The sequence below is a fragment of the Schistocerca americana genome, chromosome 2, assembly GCF_021461395.2.
Source record: "Schistocerca americana isolate TAMUIC-IGC-003095 chromosome 2, iqSchAmer2.1, whole genome shotgun sequence".
Taxonomy (NCBI): Eukaryota; Metazoa; Arthropoda; class Insecta; order Orthoptera; family Acrididae; genus Schistocerca; species Schistocerca americana.
The window spans coordinates 804,721,481-804,737,972 of NC_060120.1; the positions used below are offsets into that span (position 1 = coordinate 804,721,481).

General features: G+C 43.3%; 1 protein-coding gene across 1 annotated transcript in view; it reads right to left on the reverse strand.

Annotated features, from left to right (window-relative positions):
• Positions 1-16,156, reverse strand: part of LOC124595668 (pickpocket protein 28-like) — a 126,388-nt gene extending 110,232 nt beyond the window's left edge. Inside the window, exons 1-2 of the mRNA XM_047134514.1 lie at positions 16,108-16,156; positions 6,373-6,570 (exon numbers count right to left, since the gene is read on the reverse strand). Coding sequence (XP_046990470.1) covers positions 6,373-6,570; positions 16,108-16,115 — 206 coding nt within the window. The 5' untranslated portion in view covers positions 16,116-16,156. The remainder of the gene's footprint in view (positions 1-6,372; positions 6,571-16,107) is intronic.
• Positions 16,157-16,492: the final 336 nt, after the last annotated feature.

The window sequence follows — 16,492 nt, forward strand, 5'->3', positions numbered from 1 at the left end:
TGTTGGCGTTAGTTTGCTGTCGATTGTGATGAGACAAACCCCTTCACTGATCCGTTCGCAGTAACTCGTTCTCTGGTCTGCCTTCCTATTCACAACAAATCCTACTCCAGTTCCACCAGTTTCTTCTACTGTTATTACCCTATATTCGTCTTATCAGAAATACTGATCTGCTTTGCATTGCACTTCAGTGACCCCCCACTTTATCTAGACTCTGCTTTTGCATTTCTCTTATCAGGTTTTCTAGGTTACCTACCACATTCAAACTTCCGACATTCCAGGCTCCGACTCGCAGAAGGTAACTCCTTCGTTCGTGCCTCCCTTTGGCAGTTCCCTCCCAGAGATCCGAATGGAGGACTAATCTGGATTCTTTTTCCAATGGAGAGATCATCATCGCACTTTTTCAAATACTGGCCACACTCTAAGACCATGAAGGTAGACCATGTACGAATTTCGGAATAGAACGGAAATCGCATGTAAGACAAACAAATGATTAAAATTTCAAAAAATTGATGATTTATTTAAGAGAAAGAACTTAAATCGAACAAGTCAACAACGCTTTGGTCCACCTCTGGCCCTTATGCAAGTAGTCATACCGATTGGAATTGACTGATAGAATTTTTGGGTGTGCTCCTAAGGGATATCGTTCCAAATTCTGTCCAATTGGCACATTAGATCGTCAAAATCCCGAACTGCTTGAAGGACTCTGCCAATCGATGGAAACGTTCTCAATTTGGGAGAGATCCAGCTACCTTACTGGCTACCGTAGGGTTTGGCAAACACGAAGACCAGCTGTAGAAAACATCGCCGTGTATTGGCGGATATTAGTTTGCTGAAACGTAAGCCCAGGATGGCTTGCCATGAAGGGCATCAAAACGGGGCGTAGAGTATGGTCGACGTACAGCTGTGCGGTAGGGATGCCGAGAATGACAATCAAAGGAATCCAGCTATGAAAAGAAATGGCACCCTAGACCATCACTGCTGGTTGTCGACCATACAGGGGACGACTGGCATGTTGGTATGGTACCCCACCGCTACCCAGGGCGTTTCGAGACAAGTCTTTGCTGGTCTTCGGGGCTCAGTTCGAAGCGGGACTCATCACTTAATTCTACTCCATTCATTGAGATTCCAGACCGGAGATGTATCTGGAGACCCCTTGGACAGTGGTGGATACAAACCTCACTGTCGCTCGCCACACGGCCCCACAACCATTTTTTTTCATAGCAGGACCCCCTTTAATTGTTTTCCGCAGCACCACTACAGTACAGCTATTCGCCGACGATATTCTACGCCCCGTTTTTTTCCCTTCAAGGCTCAAATGGCTCAGATGGCTCTGAGCACTATGGGACTTAACATTTGAGGTCATCAGTCCCCTAGAACTTAGAACTACTTAAACCTAACTAACCAAAGGACATCACACACATCCATGCCCGAGGCAGGATTCGAACCTGCGACCGTAGCGGTCACGGTTCCAGACTGAAGCGCCGAGAACCGCTCGGCCACACCGGCCGGTTCCCTTCAAGGAAAAAGGCCGTCTAGAGGACATCCAACAACTCTATGAATCAATGCCAAGCCGAATGTGTCATTGCCTAAGGGCCAGAGGTGGACCAACGCGTTATATTGACACGCTCATTTTGTGAGGCTCTTCCTCTTCAATAAATCATCCGATTTTTCTGACGTTGTAATAATTAGTCTGTCTGTTCACGTACATCATGTCCACCGATTTCCATCCATTCAGGTGATTCCTTCGTGGCGAAGCTTTCTCTTTTTTTTTTTTTTTTTTTTTTCGCTCTTCGCACTTGCACCTTGCACACTCAATTATGTGATGGATGTGTTCCAATCTCTGTGTTCCCCTACAGTTTTCACCCTCTACAGTTCCTTCAAGTACCACGTAAATTATTCCCTGGTGTCTTACACATGCCCTATCATGCTGCTGCTTCTTCTTGTTACTGTTCTCAATGTGTCACCTTCCTAGGTGTTTCTGCGGAGAACCTCCTCATTTCTAATCAGGCAACCCAATATTCAACATCGTTCTACATTATCGCATCTCAAACAGTTTCTGTTTTCTTCTTTTCCGGTTTTCCCGCGGCTGGAACTACCGTCTTATTTCGGGTCTCTCCAGAAGGATGCAATTCCTATCTGTTAACTTTCGTAGAACGTCCTTCGCACAAGCGGCACTCGAATGTCAACATGTCTTTCGAGTTCTATGAGCACAGTGGGGACTGACTGGCTCGCTGCTCCAGTTACCGACTGCCAGTTTTGGCCCCAGTGCACCTCTTCTGGCTGCGAGTATGCGACTCTTTGGCGAGGGACTTACGAGCGAGTCTGAAGGCTGAGATGGCCGACTCAACTGCGTATAGATAATTAGTAACATTTGGTTACTCACCGTTTTCCCTGGTGTTATAATTTTAACAACCAGTACTGTATTCAGAGATTTGTGTAACCACTTAGATCAGTGGCTCCCAACATGGGGGTAATCACCCCCTGAGAGATAAAATGAAATTTTAGGGGTAAAAACTAAACAATTCGATTCTGTTTTAGTCGAGAAACTAAACTATGTTCAAAAGATCATCATTATTATTACAATTTTGTAAGACTGTCATATTATTTATATAAGTTATCAATAAGAAATTTTTATCAATTAGCAGCATTAACGTCGTGAAGGTTACAGGTTCCTCACTTAGTCCACCCACTACACACATATTTTATACTTTGTCCAGTACAATGCAGAAGATAAAAGTGAGACAGACACGCAACAAATGCTAAATATCTCAAGAAAACTTCTCCAAGTTGTAGATAGTCTTCTCCAAATTGTAGATAGTAGCTGCAGTAGTCCAGAATTTGCTTCATTACTCACTTCGAAACAAATAAATGAATTTATTGATAGTACGACACAGCGGTAACTACACAAAGGCTACTATAGTGCTGCACAAAATTTTATTATTATTGTTATTATTATTATTAGAGTGGTTAAACACAAAGCTTTAACAGCCTGAACTCCTCCAATTTCTGCCAGTTTATTTTTATTTTATTTATTGATCCATTTGATCCATTACATACTTAAACAGTACATTGAATATAAGACAAGTCAAAATTGCGAAATGAGCAGAAACACACACACACACACACAGAGGGAGAGAGAGAGAGAAAGAGAGCGCATGACAAAATTAATTACAGATAACAATCATAAATTACAAGTGACAAATATAGCAATTTGAAAATTTGAATTTAACCATTATTAGATAATCATTGTTTACAAAGCTATTTTTTTTTGCAATTTAAAAGTTCTTTTACAGAGTAAAAACATTTTTCCACTAGAAACGACTTAAGATTATGTTTAAAAAAAAATTTATGTTGCTGCGATTTTAAGTCACTGGGTAGGCTGTTATATAGCTGAACTGTTATCTGTGATACACTTTTTTGGTACAGTGCTGTTCTACAGTGTGACATGTGGATATTATTTGTGTTTCTGGTGTTGTGACTGTATATATGCTTAAGTTATTGAAGATGTCCAGTTTGGTTTAAAAGATACTCATTTGCGAACAGCATACACTCATATATGTAAAGGCTCGGTAGGCTCATTATTTTCATCTGGATGAAATGTGGTCTACATGTTTCCAGTTTTCTTAGGTTGCCAGATCAGAAGTAACGAAGTGATGTATGAACAGTCAGTAGTTGCAGGGGCAACAGTCTAGATGATTGACTGATCTGGTCTTGTAATACTAACCAAAACGGCCTTGCTGTGCTGGTACTGCGAACGACTGAAAGCAAGGGGAAACTACAGCCGTAATTTTTCCCGAGGGCATGCAGCTTTACTGTATGGTTAAATGATGATGGCGTCCACTTGGGTAAAATATTCCGGAGGTAAAATAGTCCCCCATTCGGATCTCCGGGCGGGAACTGCTGAGGAGGACGTCCTTATCAGGAGAAAGAAAACTGGCGTTCTACGGATCGGAGCGTGGAATGTCAGACCCCTTAATCGGGCAGGTAGGTTAGAAAATTTAAAAAGGGAAATGGATAAGTTAAAGTTAGATATAGTGGGAATTAGTGAAGTTCGGTGGCAGGAGGAACAAGACTTTTGGTCAGGTGATTACAGGGTTATAAATACAAAATCAAATAGGGGTAATGCAGGAGTAGGTTTAATAATGAATTAAAAAACAGGAGTGCGGGTAAGCTACTACAAAGAGCATGATGCGAGGCATCAAGGTATCACAAATTTAGCATTGGAGGGCAGAGTGGAGGGTAAAAATCGCAGAGGGAGACCAAGAGATGAATACACTAGGCAGATTCAGAAGGATGTAGTTTGCAGTAAGTACTGGGAGATTAAGAATCTTGCACAGGATAGGGTAGCATGGAGAGCTGCATCAAACCAGTCTCAGGACTGAAGACTACGACAACAACAACAAGTATAGTGGAGACTTGTGAACTTGTTTGATTTTAAATGGGGTTGCACTGTTCATGTCACGTAAGTGTCACAATGGTAAGGAGTAATGCAGAGGAAGCACGTTTTGTAGCAAGTGTGTACCCTCACTGGGGATACTCAGCTTTCTTTTCTGAGAAGGAGTTGTGGGTAGCACTTCCGATGCACTACGAATTCCTCCGTCACTCATTCTCTCTCTCTCTCTCTCTCTCACACACACACACATACATAAACTGGCCATTACAATTGCTACACCACGAAGTTGACTTGCTACAGACGCGAATTTTAGCCGACAGGAAGAAGATGCTGTGATATGCAAATGATTAGCTTTTCAGAGCATTCACACAAGGTTGGCGCCAGTGGGGACACCTACAACTGCTGACATGAGGAAAGTTTCCAACCGATTTCTCATACACAAACAGCAGTTGACCGGCGTTGCCTGGTGAAACGTTGTTGTGATGCCTCGTGTAAGGAGGAGAAATGCGTACCATCACGTTTCCGACTTTGACAAAGGTCGGATTGTAGCCTATCGCGATTGCGGTTTATCGTATCGTGACACTGCTGCTCGCGTTGGCCGAGATCCAATGAGTGTTAGCAGAATATGGAATCGGTGGGTTCAGGAGGGTAATACGGAACGCCGTGGTGGATTCCAACGGCCTCGTATCACTAGAAGTCGACATGACAGGCATCTTATCCGCATGGCTGTAATGGATCCTGCATCCACGTTTCGATTCCTGAGTAAACAGATGGGGACGTTTGCAAAACAACAACCATCTGCACGAACAGTTCGACGGCGGTTGCAACAGCATGGACTATCAGCTCCGAGACCGTGGCTGCGGTTACCCTTGACGCTGCATCACAGAAAGGACCGCCTGTGATGGTGTACTCAACGACGAACCTGGGTGCACGAATGGCAAAACGTCATTTTTCGGATGAATCCAGGTTCTGTTTACAGCATCATGATGGTCGCATCCGTGTTTCGCGACATCGCAGTGAACGCACATTGGAAGCGTGTATTCGTCATCGCCATACTGGCGTATCACCCGGCGTGATGGTATGGGGTGCCATTGGTTACACGTCTCGGTCACCTCTTGTTGCATTGACGGCACAGTGGACGTTACATTTCAGATGTGTTACGACCCGTGGCTCTACTCTTCATTCGATCCCTGCGAAACACTACGTTTCAGCAGGATAATGCACGACCGCATGTTGCAGGTCCTGTACGGGCCTTTCTGGATACAGAAAATGTTCGACTGCTGCCCTGGCACATTCTCCAGATCTCTCACCAACTGAAAACTTCTGGTCAATGGTGGCCGAGCAGCTGGCTCGTCACAGTACGCCAGTCACTACTCTTGATGAACTGTGGTATCGTGTTGAAGCTGCATGGGCAGCTGTACCTGTACACGCCGTCCAAGCTCTGTTTGACTCAATGCCCAGGGGTATCAGGGCCGTTATTACAGCCAGAGGTGGTTGTTCTGGGTACTGATTTCTCAGGATCTCTGCACCCAAATTGCGTGAAAATGTAATCACATGTCAGTTCTGGTATAATATATTTGTCCAATGAATACCCGTTTATCATCTGCTTTTCTTCTTGGTGTAGCAATTTTAATGGCCAGTGGTATACATACATAACACACACACACACACAGACACAAATTATCATTAATCATTTTAAAAATAAGTATTCCACGGAGACATTCATTCTACATTTTCGTTAGGTGCTAAAGTTGGTGATAATCTGGGAGAGGGAGGCAACACATGCCGGGGGGGGGGGGGGGCAGATTGGCGGGGGGAGGGTGGGGGAAGAGGTTACTAGGTAATGTCTGATTTCACTCAGGAGTAATAGTCTAAGAAAGATTGGGAACACTGACGTAGATGGTTAGAAGTGGACTGTTGCTAATAGTACTTGTAATTAACAGTTTATGCCAGTGCTAGTAGCTTGGTAAGGTACTGACCTCTCGGCAGCGGGGCGGCCGACCTCGCCGACGTAGCGCAGGCCGTGTATGCTGGTGTTGCGGCAGTACTCTGAGAAGTGCGACACGGAGTGGTTGACGCTGACGCCGGGGATGCTGCGCAGGCTGCGGCGAGAGTCCAGCTTCTCCAGCGGCGGCACGACGCGCTTCACTGCGCCGTCCAGCGCGCCTTCCTTCAGTCTGCAAAAGACCGCCACACCGCTCTTCAGACCCGCTGCCGTATGTGTACCGGTCAATGCAGTGTCCGAGCCAAGGCTCTCTGATCTAGGCAGGCAGCCTACACCAGATAATCAAGTAGGCTACATGAACGTTATGTAGGACCAAACTGATATCAAAAGATGAAGAGATTCACGGTAGCAGTTTCTGACATTACAGATCATCACCAGACACCTAAGTAATAAGCTCACAGCACAAATTAGTAGTCACCCCCCTAAACCTTGTAAGTAGGCTGTTTAGGTTTTTCTATTGGTAACGCCACGTAGCGCTCTGTTTGAGAATCACTGGCTGTGCTGTGTGCAGTCTGTGGCTGGTTTGCATTGTTGTTTGCTATTGTAGTGTTGGGCAGTTGGCTGTTAACAGCGCGTAGCGTTGCGCACTTGGAGGTGAGCGGCCAGCAGTGGTTCAAATGGCTCTGAGCACTATGGGACTTAACATCTGTGGTCATCAGTCCCCTAGAACTTAGAACTACTTAAACCTAACTAACCTAAGGACATCACACACATCCATGCCCGAGGCAGGATTCGAACCTGCAACCGTAGCAGTCGCGCGGTTCCGGACTGAGCGCCTAGAACCGCTAGACCACCGTGGCCGGCGGCCAGCAGTGATGGATGTGGGGAGAGAGATGGCGGAATTTTGAGAGCGGACGATCTTGACGTGTGTTAATAATTCAGCAAGGGACTGATTAACAGCATTGCTGGTTCTAAGGACAATTCCAAAAACTTTGTGAGTCCACAAGTGGTGGTTATAGACTTGCTATATTGTCCGCAAGACTCTTCGATGGTGATTGGGCACCTGCACAGTCGCGACAGATGGCTGCTGGCCGTCTCTACAAGGACTGAAGTGGGTCTGCACCTTTGATGATCCACCAATACCATTATTTCTACAAGGACTCCAGTGGGTCTGCACCTCTGGTGGCCCACCACTACCGTAATGTCTAACAGGACTACAGTGGTCTGCTCTGTGATGACCTACTTGCCAATATTCTTCAACTTCGACTGACTCTGCTGTGGGTTTGCTCTGTTGGGGCCCATTACCTATCTGCATGTCAAGAGTCAGCACTGTTGGAAGGACAACACTACTTCTTCAAGACTGCATGGAAATGCACTACTTCTGTGTGTATTTTCTTTTACTAATGAGACTTGGCAAAAAAAAAAAGATCAGGACTGTCTTTATGAGAACAATTTTAGCTTTTGACCAACATTATATCAATAAGTGTGTGCATTTGATATCTTTGTTATTGTAATTACGAAAAAATTTTTCAAATCTGCATAGGCCACTGCCCAAAACAATTTGTAAAATTTTTTGTGGGGAGCATGGGGGCTATGTAAGTAGGCTGTTTAGGTTTTTTATTGGTAACGCCACATAGCACTCTGTTTGAAAATCACTGGCTGTGCTGTGTGCAGTCTGTGGCTGGGTTGCATTGTTGTTTCCTATTGTAGTGTTGGGCAGTTGGCTGTTAACAGCAGCGCGTAGCGTTGCACAGTTTGAGCCAGCAGTGATGGATGTGGGGAGAAGGTTGGCGGAATTTTGAGAGCGGACAATCTGGACGTGTGTCCATCAGAAAAAGTATATATATATATATATATATATATATATATATATATATATATATATAATGACTTTTGAACACTATCAAGGTAAATACATTGTTCTTTATCAAAATCTTTCATTTGCTAACTATGCCTATCAGTAGTTAGTGACTTCACTAGTTAGAATATTTTATTTAGCTGGCAGTATCGGCGTTCGTTGTATTGCAGTAGTTCGAGTAATGAAGATTTTTGTGAGGTAAGTGGTTCATGAAAGGTATAGGTTATTGTTAGTCAGGGCCATTTATTTGTAGGGATTATTGAAAGTCAGATTGTGTTGCGCTAAAAATATTGTGTGTCAGTTTAGTGATGATCAGAATAAGTAAAGAGAGAAATGTCTGAGTACGTTCAGTTCTGCTCAGCTGTTTGAAAATCAAATAAAGTAAGGGGTTTATCAGCACAGTATTCATTAATTTTTCTAAGGGGACGTTTCAACCTGTATATGTATATCTTTGTAGAATTCGTACCTAGCGGTCAGTACCCGGACTGCAGCCACCGCACAAGCTCCAGCAACACACTGGTTGTCAGCCGTTGGTGACACACGCACATAAGCGTGTCATCTTCCGGATCCAATATTTTCCTGGATAGCATTTACCAGAGGCAGCGTCCGTTGCTTGGCATAGGCCCATAGGAACATACGAGGGTGAGTCAAATGAAAACCTTAAATTTGCAATAACATATCGAAATTTCGCGCCGTTATCCTGTAAGTTGGTAAGCCTGCTACAAACAGCGTGCAGAATGGCCTGTAGGTGGCAGCATGCTGCAGATGCACACATACCGTCGCAATATCAGTATAAATATGGCCGCCCCACTTGCAACTTGCACCAGGGAAGAACAGTGTTCTGTTATTCGGTTTTTGCTTAGTGAAGGTGTGAACCCTATTGAAATTCATCGACGAATGAAGGTTGAGTACGGTGATGCATGTTTGTCACAGCAGCAAGTCTACGAATGGAGTAGGAAGTTCGCAAACGGTGTGACTTCAGTGGAAGATGCTCCTCGTCAAGGTCAGGCACAACGAGTTGTGACTCCACAGAACATTGCAGCAGTTGAAGCCATAGTGAAAGAAACCCGCCGAGTGACACTGAATGGCATTGCAGCATGTTTACAGATTAGTCATGGGTCAGCACACCACATTGCGCAAGATGTGCTCCAGTTTCACGAAGTGCCTGTATGGTGGATGCCACGGCAGCTGACTCCTGAAATCAGAGAACGACTTGTTGATGCTTGTGAAGAACTTCTTCGGCGCTTAGGACGAGAAGTTGATGGCTTCCTTGCAAGAATCGTTACTGGGGACGAAACCTGGGTTCTCTTCCACCAACCGGAAACGAAGATGGCGAGCAAGGAATGGCGCCATTCCTCATCACCAAAACCAAAGAAGTTTCTAACAGAACCATCAGCAGGAAAGGTTATGCTGTCTCTCTTTTGGGACGAAAAAGGCGTCATTTTCGAGCATTACATGCCTAGAGGGACCACTGTCACCAGTGCATCATACACACACCTCCTAAAAAATTATCTGCGGCCTGCAATCAAATCAAAGGGACGTGGATTGCCGTCAGCAGGTGTCCTTTTGCAACATGGCAATGCATGGCCCCACACTCCCCGTACAACAGTTGCAACAATCACAGACCTGCGATTTGAGTGTCTTCCTCATCCACCACACTCACCAGACCGTGCCCCAAGTGATTTCCATATGTTTGGACCACTCAAAGACGCAATGGGAGGAAAGAAGTTCCGTTCTGATGAAAAGCTACGCCACGCGGTGCATGAGTGGTTGCGCGGACTACCAAAAGAATTAATTTTCAAAGGAATTTATGCACTTTGCAAGCGCTGTAAGACTTGCATTGAGCGTGGGGGAGATTATATTGAAAAGTGATACAGCTTTGTATCACTTCTGCACAATAAATAATATTTAAAAAAATATTTAAGGTTTTCATTTGACTCACCCTCGTACTTTAATCGGTTTGGTGACAACAGTAGCCAGCCGTTGTGGCCGAGCAGTTCTAGGCGCTTCAATCCGGAACCGCGCTGCTGCTAGGGTCGCAGGTTCGAATCCTGCCTCGGGCATGGATGTGTGTGCCGTCCGTAGGTTAGTTAGGTTTAAATAGTTCTAAGTTCTAGGGGACTGATGACCTCAGATGTTAAGTCCCATAGTGCTCAGAGCCATTTGGACCATTTTGTGATAAGAGTTCGCCGCGATTTTAACACAGACTGGACATTCATTACTGATGGTGGTTTACCAACAGAAGGAGGCTGAGAACTTTGCCTACCCACGCCAGCCGTTACTCTGCGACATTCTGTAATAGCTCCCTATACCATATGATATAGCAGTATATACGCCAGAAGATGGAACTTAAAATTGCGATACCGGTTGTGTGAGTCTCTAACCGACTGCAGTAAATACAGCTATTGCGGACTATGGGACTTTTGATTCGCTTTTATATTTGAACACGTGTATATAAAAACCTGTGAAACACTGTGTGAATGGTCAATCAGTATGTGTAATTACTTTGGTTGTGGCTCCCTAGTTTGAAAATTATCTGCCGCGTACAGTAACTTTGAATGTGATATTACGAGCACAAAACTAGATAGAGTTGCAGGCTACCAGAATAGTGTATGTTGTGATTTAGAATCTTTGTAATTTTATAAGCGTTCCCCAGGTTTAAGTAAAAGATATTTTTCTATGAGTGAATGTGCGTGTTATTGATGTGGGGCTGTTTTTGTCTTATATTAGCTGTAGTTTGCCGCACTGGAACTCTAAACCAGAATGAGTGCCTTTCCTCCACAGTGCGCTGCCGATTGCACTACATGGGCACGCTTCACGGAGCCATTAAAAGTTGCAGTTAGATTTCCACAAACGCTCAATAACGAATGTGGCCCAGAACCTTCAAAACCTAATGTCTAATTCGAACGTAACAAGGCGTACCTCGAGGATACGACAAATCCCAGAACTTTGACATGAAACTTCGTGGCAGATTAAAACTGTCTGCCGGACTGAGACATGAAACAGATCTTTGCCTTTCGCGGACAAGTTCTCTACCGACTGAGCTATCCAAGAACGACTTATCAGTAGCCGTCAGAGCTCTACTTCCACCAGAACCTCTTCTCCTTACAACCAATCTTCACAGAAGTTCTCTAGCGTAGCACACAGTACGTATAATACAAAAAAAATCATGGTTCGAGTCCCGGCTCGGCACTTAATTTCAATCCTGCCAGGAAGTTTCAGATCAGCCCACAGAATGAAAATCTATCCTGGATACTTCCTCATAGTCGTCGGTCATTTATTACGTCGCATTTCAAAGCTAGTGCGTTGTACTTCAGTAAATTTAGAAGAGATTCAGTGCCTCTGTTACGAGGGGACAGAGAATCGACATCAAACGTTAATTTAGACACTATACACGTAATGTTCTTACTTCAAGAAATGTAGTAATCAGCATCTTTTCTGCATTGATTTATTTATGCCGAGACACGTTTCGGGATTTCGCGCATCTTCAGTTCACGTAGTACATTTATATCCTCGTCAGTACAACTATTTTATCGACTGCTTTTTGAATGCAGCAGATATCCTGTGAAAAACTGCGTAATATACAATTTATATACTGTAATGGTTCGAACAGGTGTTCTTTTAATGATGTAAAATGACTATCGGCATTTAAGATGATTGGTTATACACTTAGTGGAGTAGTCAGTGACTAGCATTGACAGAATTGTAACTGAATTATATTGAATGTTACTAAAATGTTATGAGATATTTTACTTGTAAGCCGAGTTATTACTACACACATTATTAGAACTACACAGTGGATTAATATTTTAGAATGAATACCTTGTCGCAAAGGGAAGGAGAACAGAAAATTGTGGTCTTTTCTTTATTATTACAATTACGTTTTATTTCACAACTGTATGTCATGTGCAGGTTACATAAATGATTTATGGAAATTTCTAAGATTCATTTTGATGAGTAACTCTCTTTGAGTATGTCGAATCTCATTTGGGAATATGCGCATGCGCCAATAAATATCTGTTTCTTTGCGTAGATTCATTCTTTTGACTTTGTTTGCCAGACTTACTCTTTGCATGTTGCTTTTCGATGATGTTCATCTGCAGCAACATGTAAGACAAAGGTGGATTTGCTTAGGTTTTTACACCAAGCGCATACGTGTGTCCGCAGAATCGTATTTTGAAATATGGAATTTTTCGTACATAAATTGCAGTTCTGTATGTACCTGATCTACTGCACGGGTTGGTGGTGTTTTTAATACTGTGATGGCTTTCACCTTTATTTTGGTAACTGCGTAATCTGATAGTTGTATCTCGAAAAGTTTTGGTAACTTAAGTGAAAGTTCTGTCAATTATGGCACGTACATGTATCTTTCTGTCGGCTGTGTTGTGGTGTTATCTGAGGTGGTTGTGTCTTTGTCATGTGGGACCTTAACTCGTCTATTAAACCTGGATTGTAGCCATTATTGTAAGCAGCTATTTTAAGGATATTTAGTTCTTCGGTAGGGTACCTGTGGTCTAGGGGTAGCGTCATTGATTAGTAATGAATGCGTCTTAAATTCTGATTAATAGTCGGCACAAGAAGTCACCCTCATTCTGCCAACAGCCTTGTCAAAGTGGGTGGAGGAGCGGACAGAGGTTCAGGGCACTCTCTTGTCTTTGGAGTGGAAAACTGCCCCTAAAGGCGGAAGAATCAGCAATGATCAACGGCATGAGGATGCAGAAGACAATGGAAATCACTGCATTAAAGACACACAACGTATGTCCACAGGATACGTGGCGTGTAATTGAACAAGTGTCATTACGATCCTTCCATTGGCAAAAGATGCCGGAATAGCCCTCCATTCGAATCTCCGGGAACGGAGTGCCGAGGGGGAGGTGACCATGGAAAAACTATTGAATTACCAACGACAGCATAACGTTCTACGAGTCTGGGCGTGTAATGTCAGAAGCTTGAACGTGGTAGGGAAATGCAGAGGCTCAATCTAGATATAGTAGGGCTCAGTGAAGTGAAGTGGAGGGAAGACAAGGATTTTTGGTCAGATGAGTATAGGGTAATATCAACAGTAGCAGAAAATGGTATAACGGGAGCGGTATTCGTTATGAATAGGTAGAGCAGAGTGTGTCTTACTGTCAACAATTCCGTGATAAGGTTGTTCTTATCAGAATCGACAGCAAACGAACACCGACAACAATATTTCAGGTATACATGCTGACATCGCAAGCCGAAGATGAATAGACAGAGAAACTATATGAGGGTACTGAACGGGTGATACAGTACGTAAAGGGAGATGACGATCTAATAGTCATGGGGAACTGGAATACAGTTGTAGGTGAAGAAGTAGAAGAAAAGCTTACAGTAGAATATGAGCTTGGGACAAGAAGTGAGAGAGGAGACAGACTAATTGAATTCTCTAATAAATTTCAGTTAGTAATAGCGAATACTCTGTTCAAGAGTTACAAGAGGAGGACGTATACTTGGAAAATGCCGGGTGACACGGGAAGATTACATCACGGTCAGATAGAGATTCCGAAATCAGGTACTGGATTGTAAGGCGTACCCAGGAGCACATATAGACTGGGATCACAGTGTAGTAGAGACGAAGAGGAGGCTGAAGTTTAAGAGATTATTCAGAAAGAATCAATAATCAAAGAAGTGGGATACGAAATTACTAAGGAATGACGACGCACGCTTGTAGTTCTCTAGGACTATAGATACTACAATAAGAAATAGCTCAGTAGGCAGTACAGTTGAAGAGGAATGGACATCTCTAAAAAGGGCAATCGCGGAAGTTGGAAGGAAAAATACAGGCACAAAGAAGGTAACTGCGAAGAAACCATGGGTAACAGACGAAATTCTTCAGTTGATTGATGAAAGAAGGAAGTACAGAAATGTTGAGGGAAATTCATGAATACGAGTCACTGAGGAATTAAACAAACAGGAAGTGCAGGGAAGCGATGACGAAATGGCTGCACGAAAAATGTGAAGAAATCGAAAAAGAAATGATTGTTGGAAGGACTGACCAGCATATAGGAAAGTCAAAACACCCATCGGTGCAATTAAAAGCAAGGGTGGTAACATTAAGAGTGCAACGGGAATGCCACTGTTAAATGCAGAGGAGAGAGCGGATAGATGGAAAGAGTACATTTAACGCCTCTATTAGGGGAAGATAGTCCGATGTGATAGGAGATGATACAGGAGTCGATTTAGTAGATATAAGAGATCCAGTTTTAGAATCAGAATTTAAGAGAGCTTTACAGGACTTAAGCGATTACTGCACATAGCTATGGCGTTTCAGGTTTTATGTGAAACAAACATTCGCAGAATAGTCTGAGATAATCTGTTTCACATACAGCTTGAAACGCCATATCTGCGTACACTAATCGCTCTTGGATATCTGATGATGGATAAATTCCGAAAGTCGTCACATGAGCAATAATGTCATTCCTTGCCTGATGTTTGACTTTAACCACTGCGACCCATTCCGCCGGAATGCAGAAATACAGACTGTTTTTATTTCAAGTTTGACCTCGGATAAGAAATAACAAGAGAAATGTGTTTTTTTTTCGTGCGATGTAACTACAGATTAACAAATTTCGATTTTTTTCCTTTAATTGTACTGTGAAACCTTACTTCTTCCCTAATTTCATCATTGTAGATCAACGGGAAGCCCGTTATGCACTTTGTGGAGTGAGTTCGCCAGTATCAAAATATATGATATAAATGGCCGTACCTTTTGACTGAATTAACTCAGATGCTAACGTTTATTATACCACAAAGGGTCCGTAGACGTTAATATGTGACATAAATTTCTACTTGATGTGTGTCCTCATCCCTGAGAAAAAGTGTTCTTAACAGACTGACGGACGGCTAGACACAGTCGTATAACAAATGACAAAAATTTGTTTTCGTGTGATGTAATTACATATCTATAGTTTTCAGAATTTCTTCCCTTAGTTGCACTGTGAAACCCTGGTTCTTGCCACATTTCATGATACTAGGCGAACTGGAACTACCCTATAGGTTTTGATGAGTGAGTTTGCGAGTATCAAAATATGTGACCCCAAGTGGCATTAGCTTTTGGCTGCATTGACTTAGAAGCTTACATTTGTTACATCGCCAAGGGCATATAGACCTTAGTACGTGACATACATTTCAACACGACACGACTATCCCTTTCTGAGAAAAAGAGGTGTTAACCGACAGACGAACAAACAGAAAGTCAGAAAAGAAACGAACAATAATCTCTCGTGTAATATAGTCACAAATTTACTGTTTTCGGACATTTTTCCTTTGGTTGTATTGTAAAACCTCCCTTTCTGTCAAATTTCGTGATTCTAGGCCAACGGGACATAAATTTCTACTTGATCTGTGTGTTCATCCCTGAGAAAAAGTGAGTGAATTAGCGAGTATTAAAATATGTGACATAAATGGACTTATCTTTTGACTGCGTTAACTTGGAAGCTTCAATTTTTTGCACCGCTAAGCTTACATTTATTAAACCGCCAGGGGCCTATCAAATTTCAAATCGATATGTCTATCCGTTCCTGAGAAAAAAAGGTTTTTAACAGTCCAACAGACAGACAGACAGGGGGACGGACAGCAAAGCTTCCTATAAAAGTTCCGTTTTTACTAACAAAGGCACGGAACCCTAAAATTATGAAAAAAATTATCGAAAGAACGAGAGGGTGCATCCAGAGTCGTGGAGGGCATTTGAGTAATTTCATACATAATCCCAGGAAGCATACTCTGAAACAATATATAAATTACTTAATTTCGTGAATAATGTTATGTGCTATTATGCACTCAGAAGCTGCGTTTCTTGTAGAAAACTCTACAGGGGCTTGAGAGCCGCAGACTCCTGCATACATCTTTTGTGAAGCCTGCCTCTCGTAACCCCCGTCGTGGACTCACCCGTTCATCGCGTCGCGGCCGTGTGCTGTGCGCGGCGCGCTCTGCTGGACGCACTGCCGACAAGTGAACTGGCCAACGCACGCCACCCCTGCTGCTTCCGAGGCCGCCGCCCAACCACTGCTGTGCGCACGCCCATCCACACTGACGTCACGATCAAAAGGCATCCGTGCGCCTCGTTCCTTTCGCAAGCACGAGACCGAAAGGCCAAAAAGCTCTCCACGCGACCATCCGTTTCTGAGCACCATCCTACCATCAGCAATACGGTCACAAGTTTTTCCTTCTACTACTAATAACCAGTGATTGCATATTCGGAAATCGTTGAATACGAAATTGCAGTTGGTACCAAAAGCGTTAATGATATTTCAAAAACTATATATTTTTTACA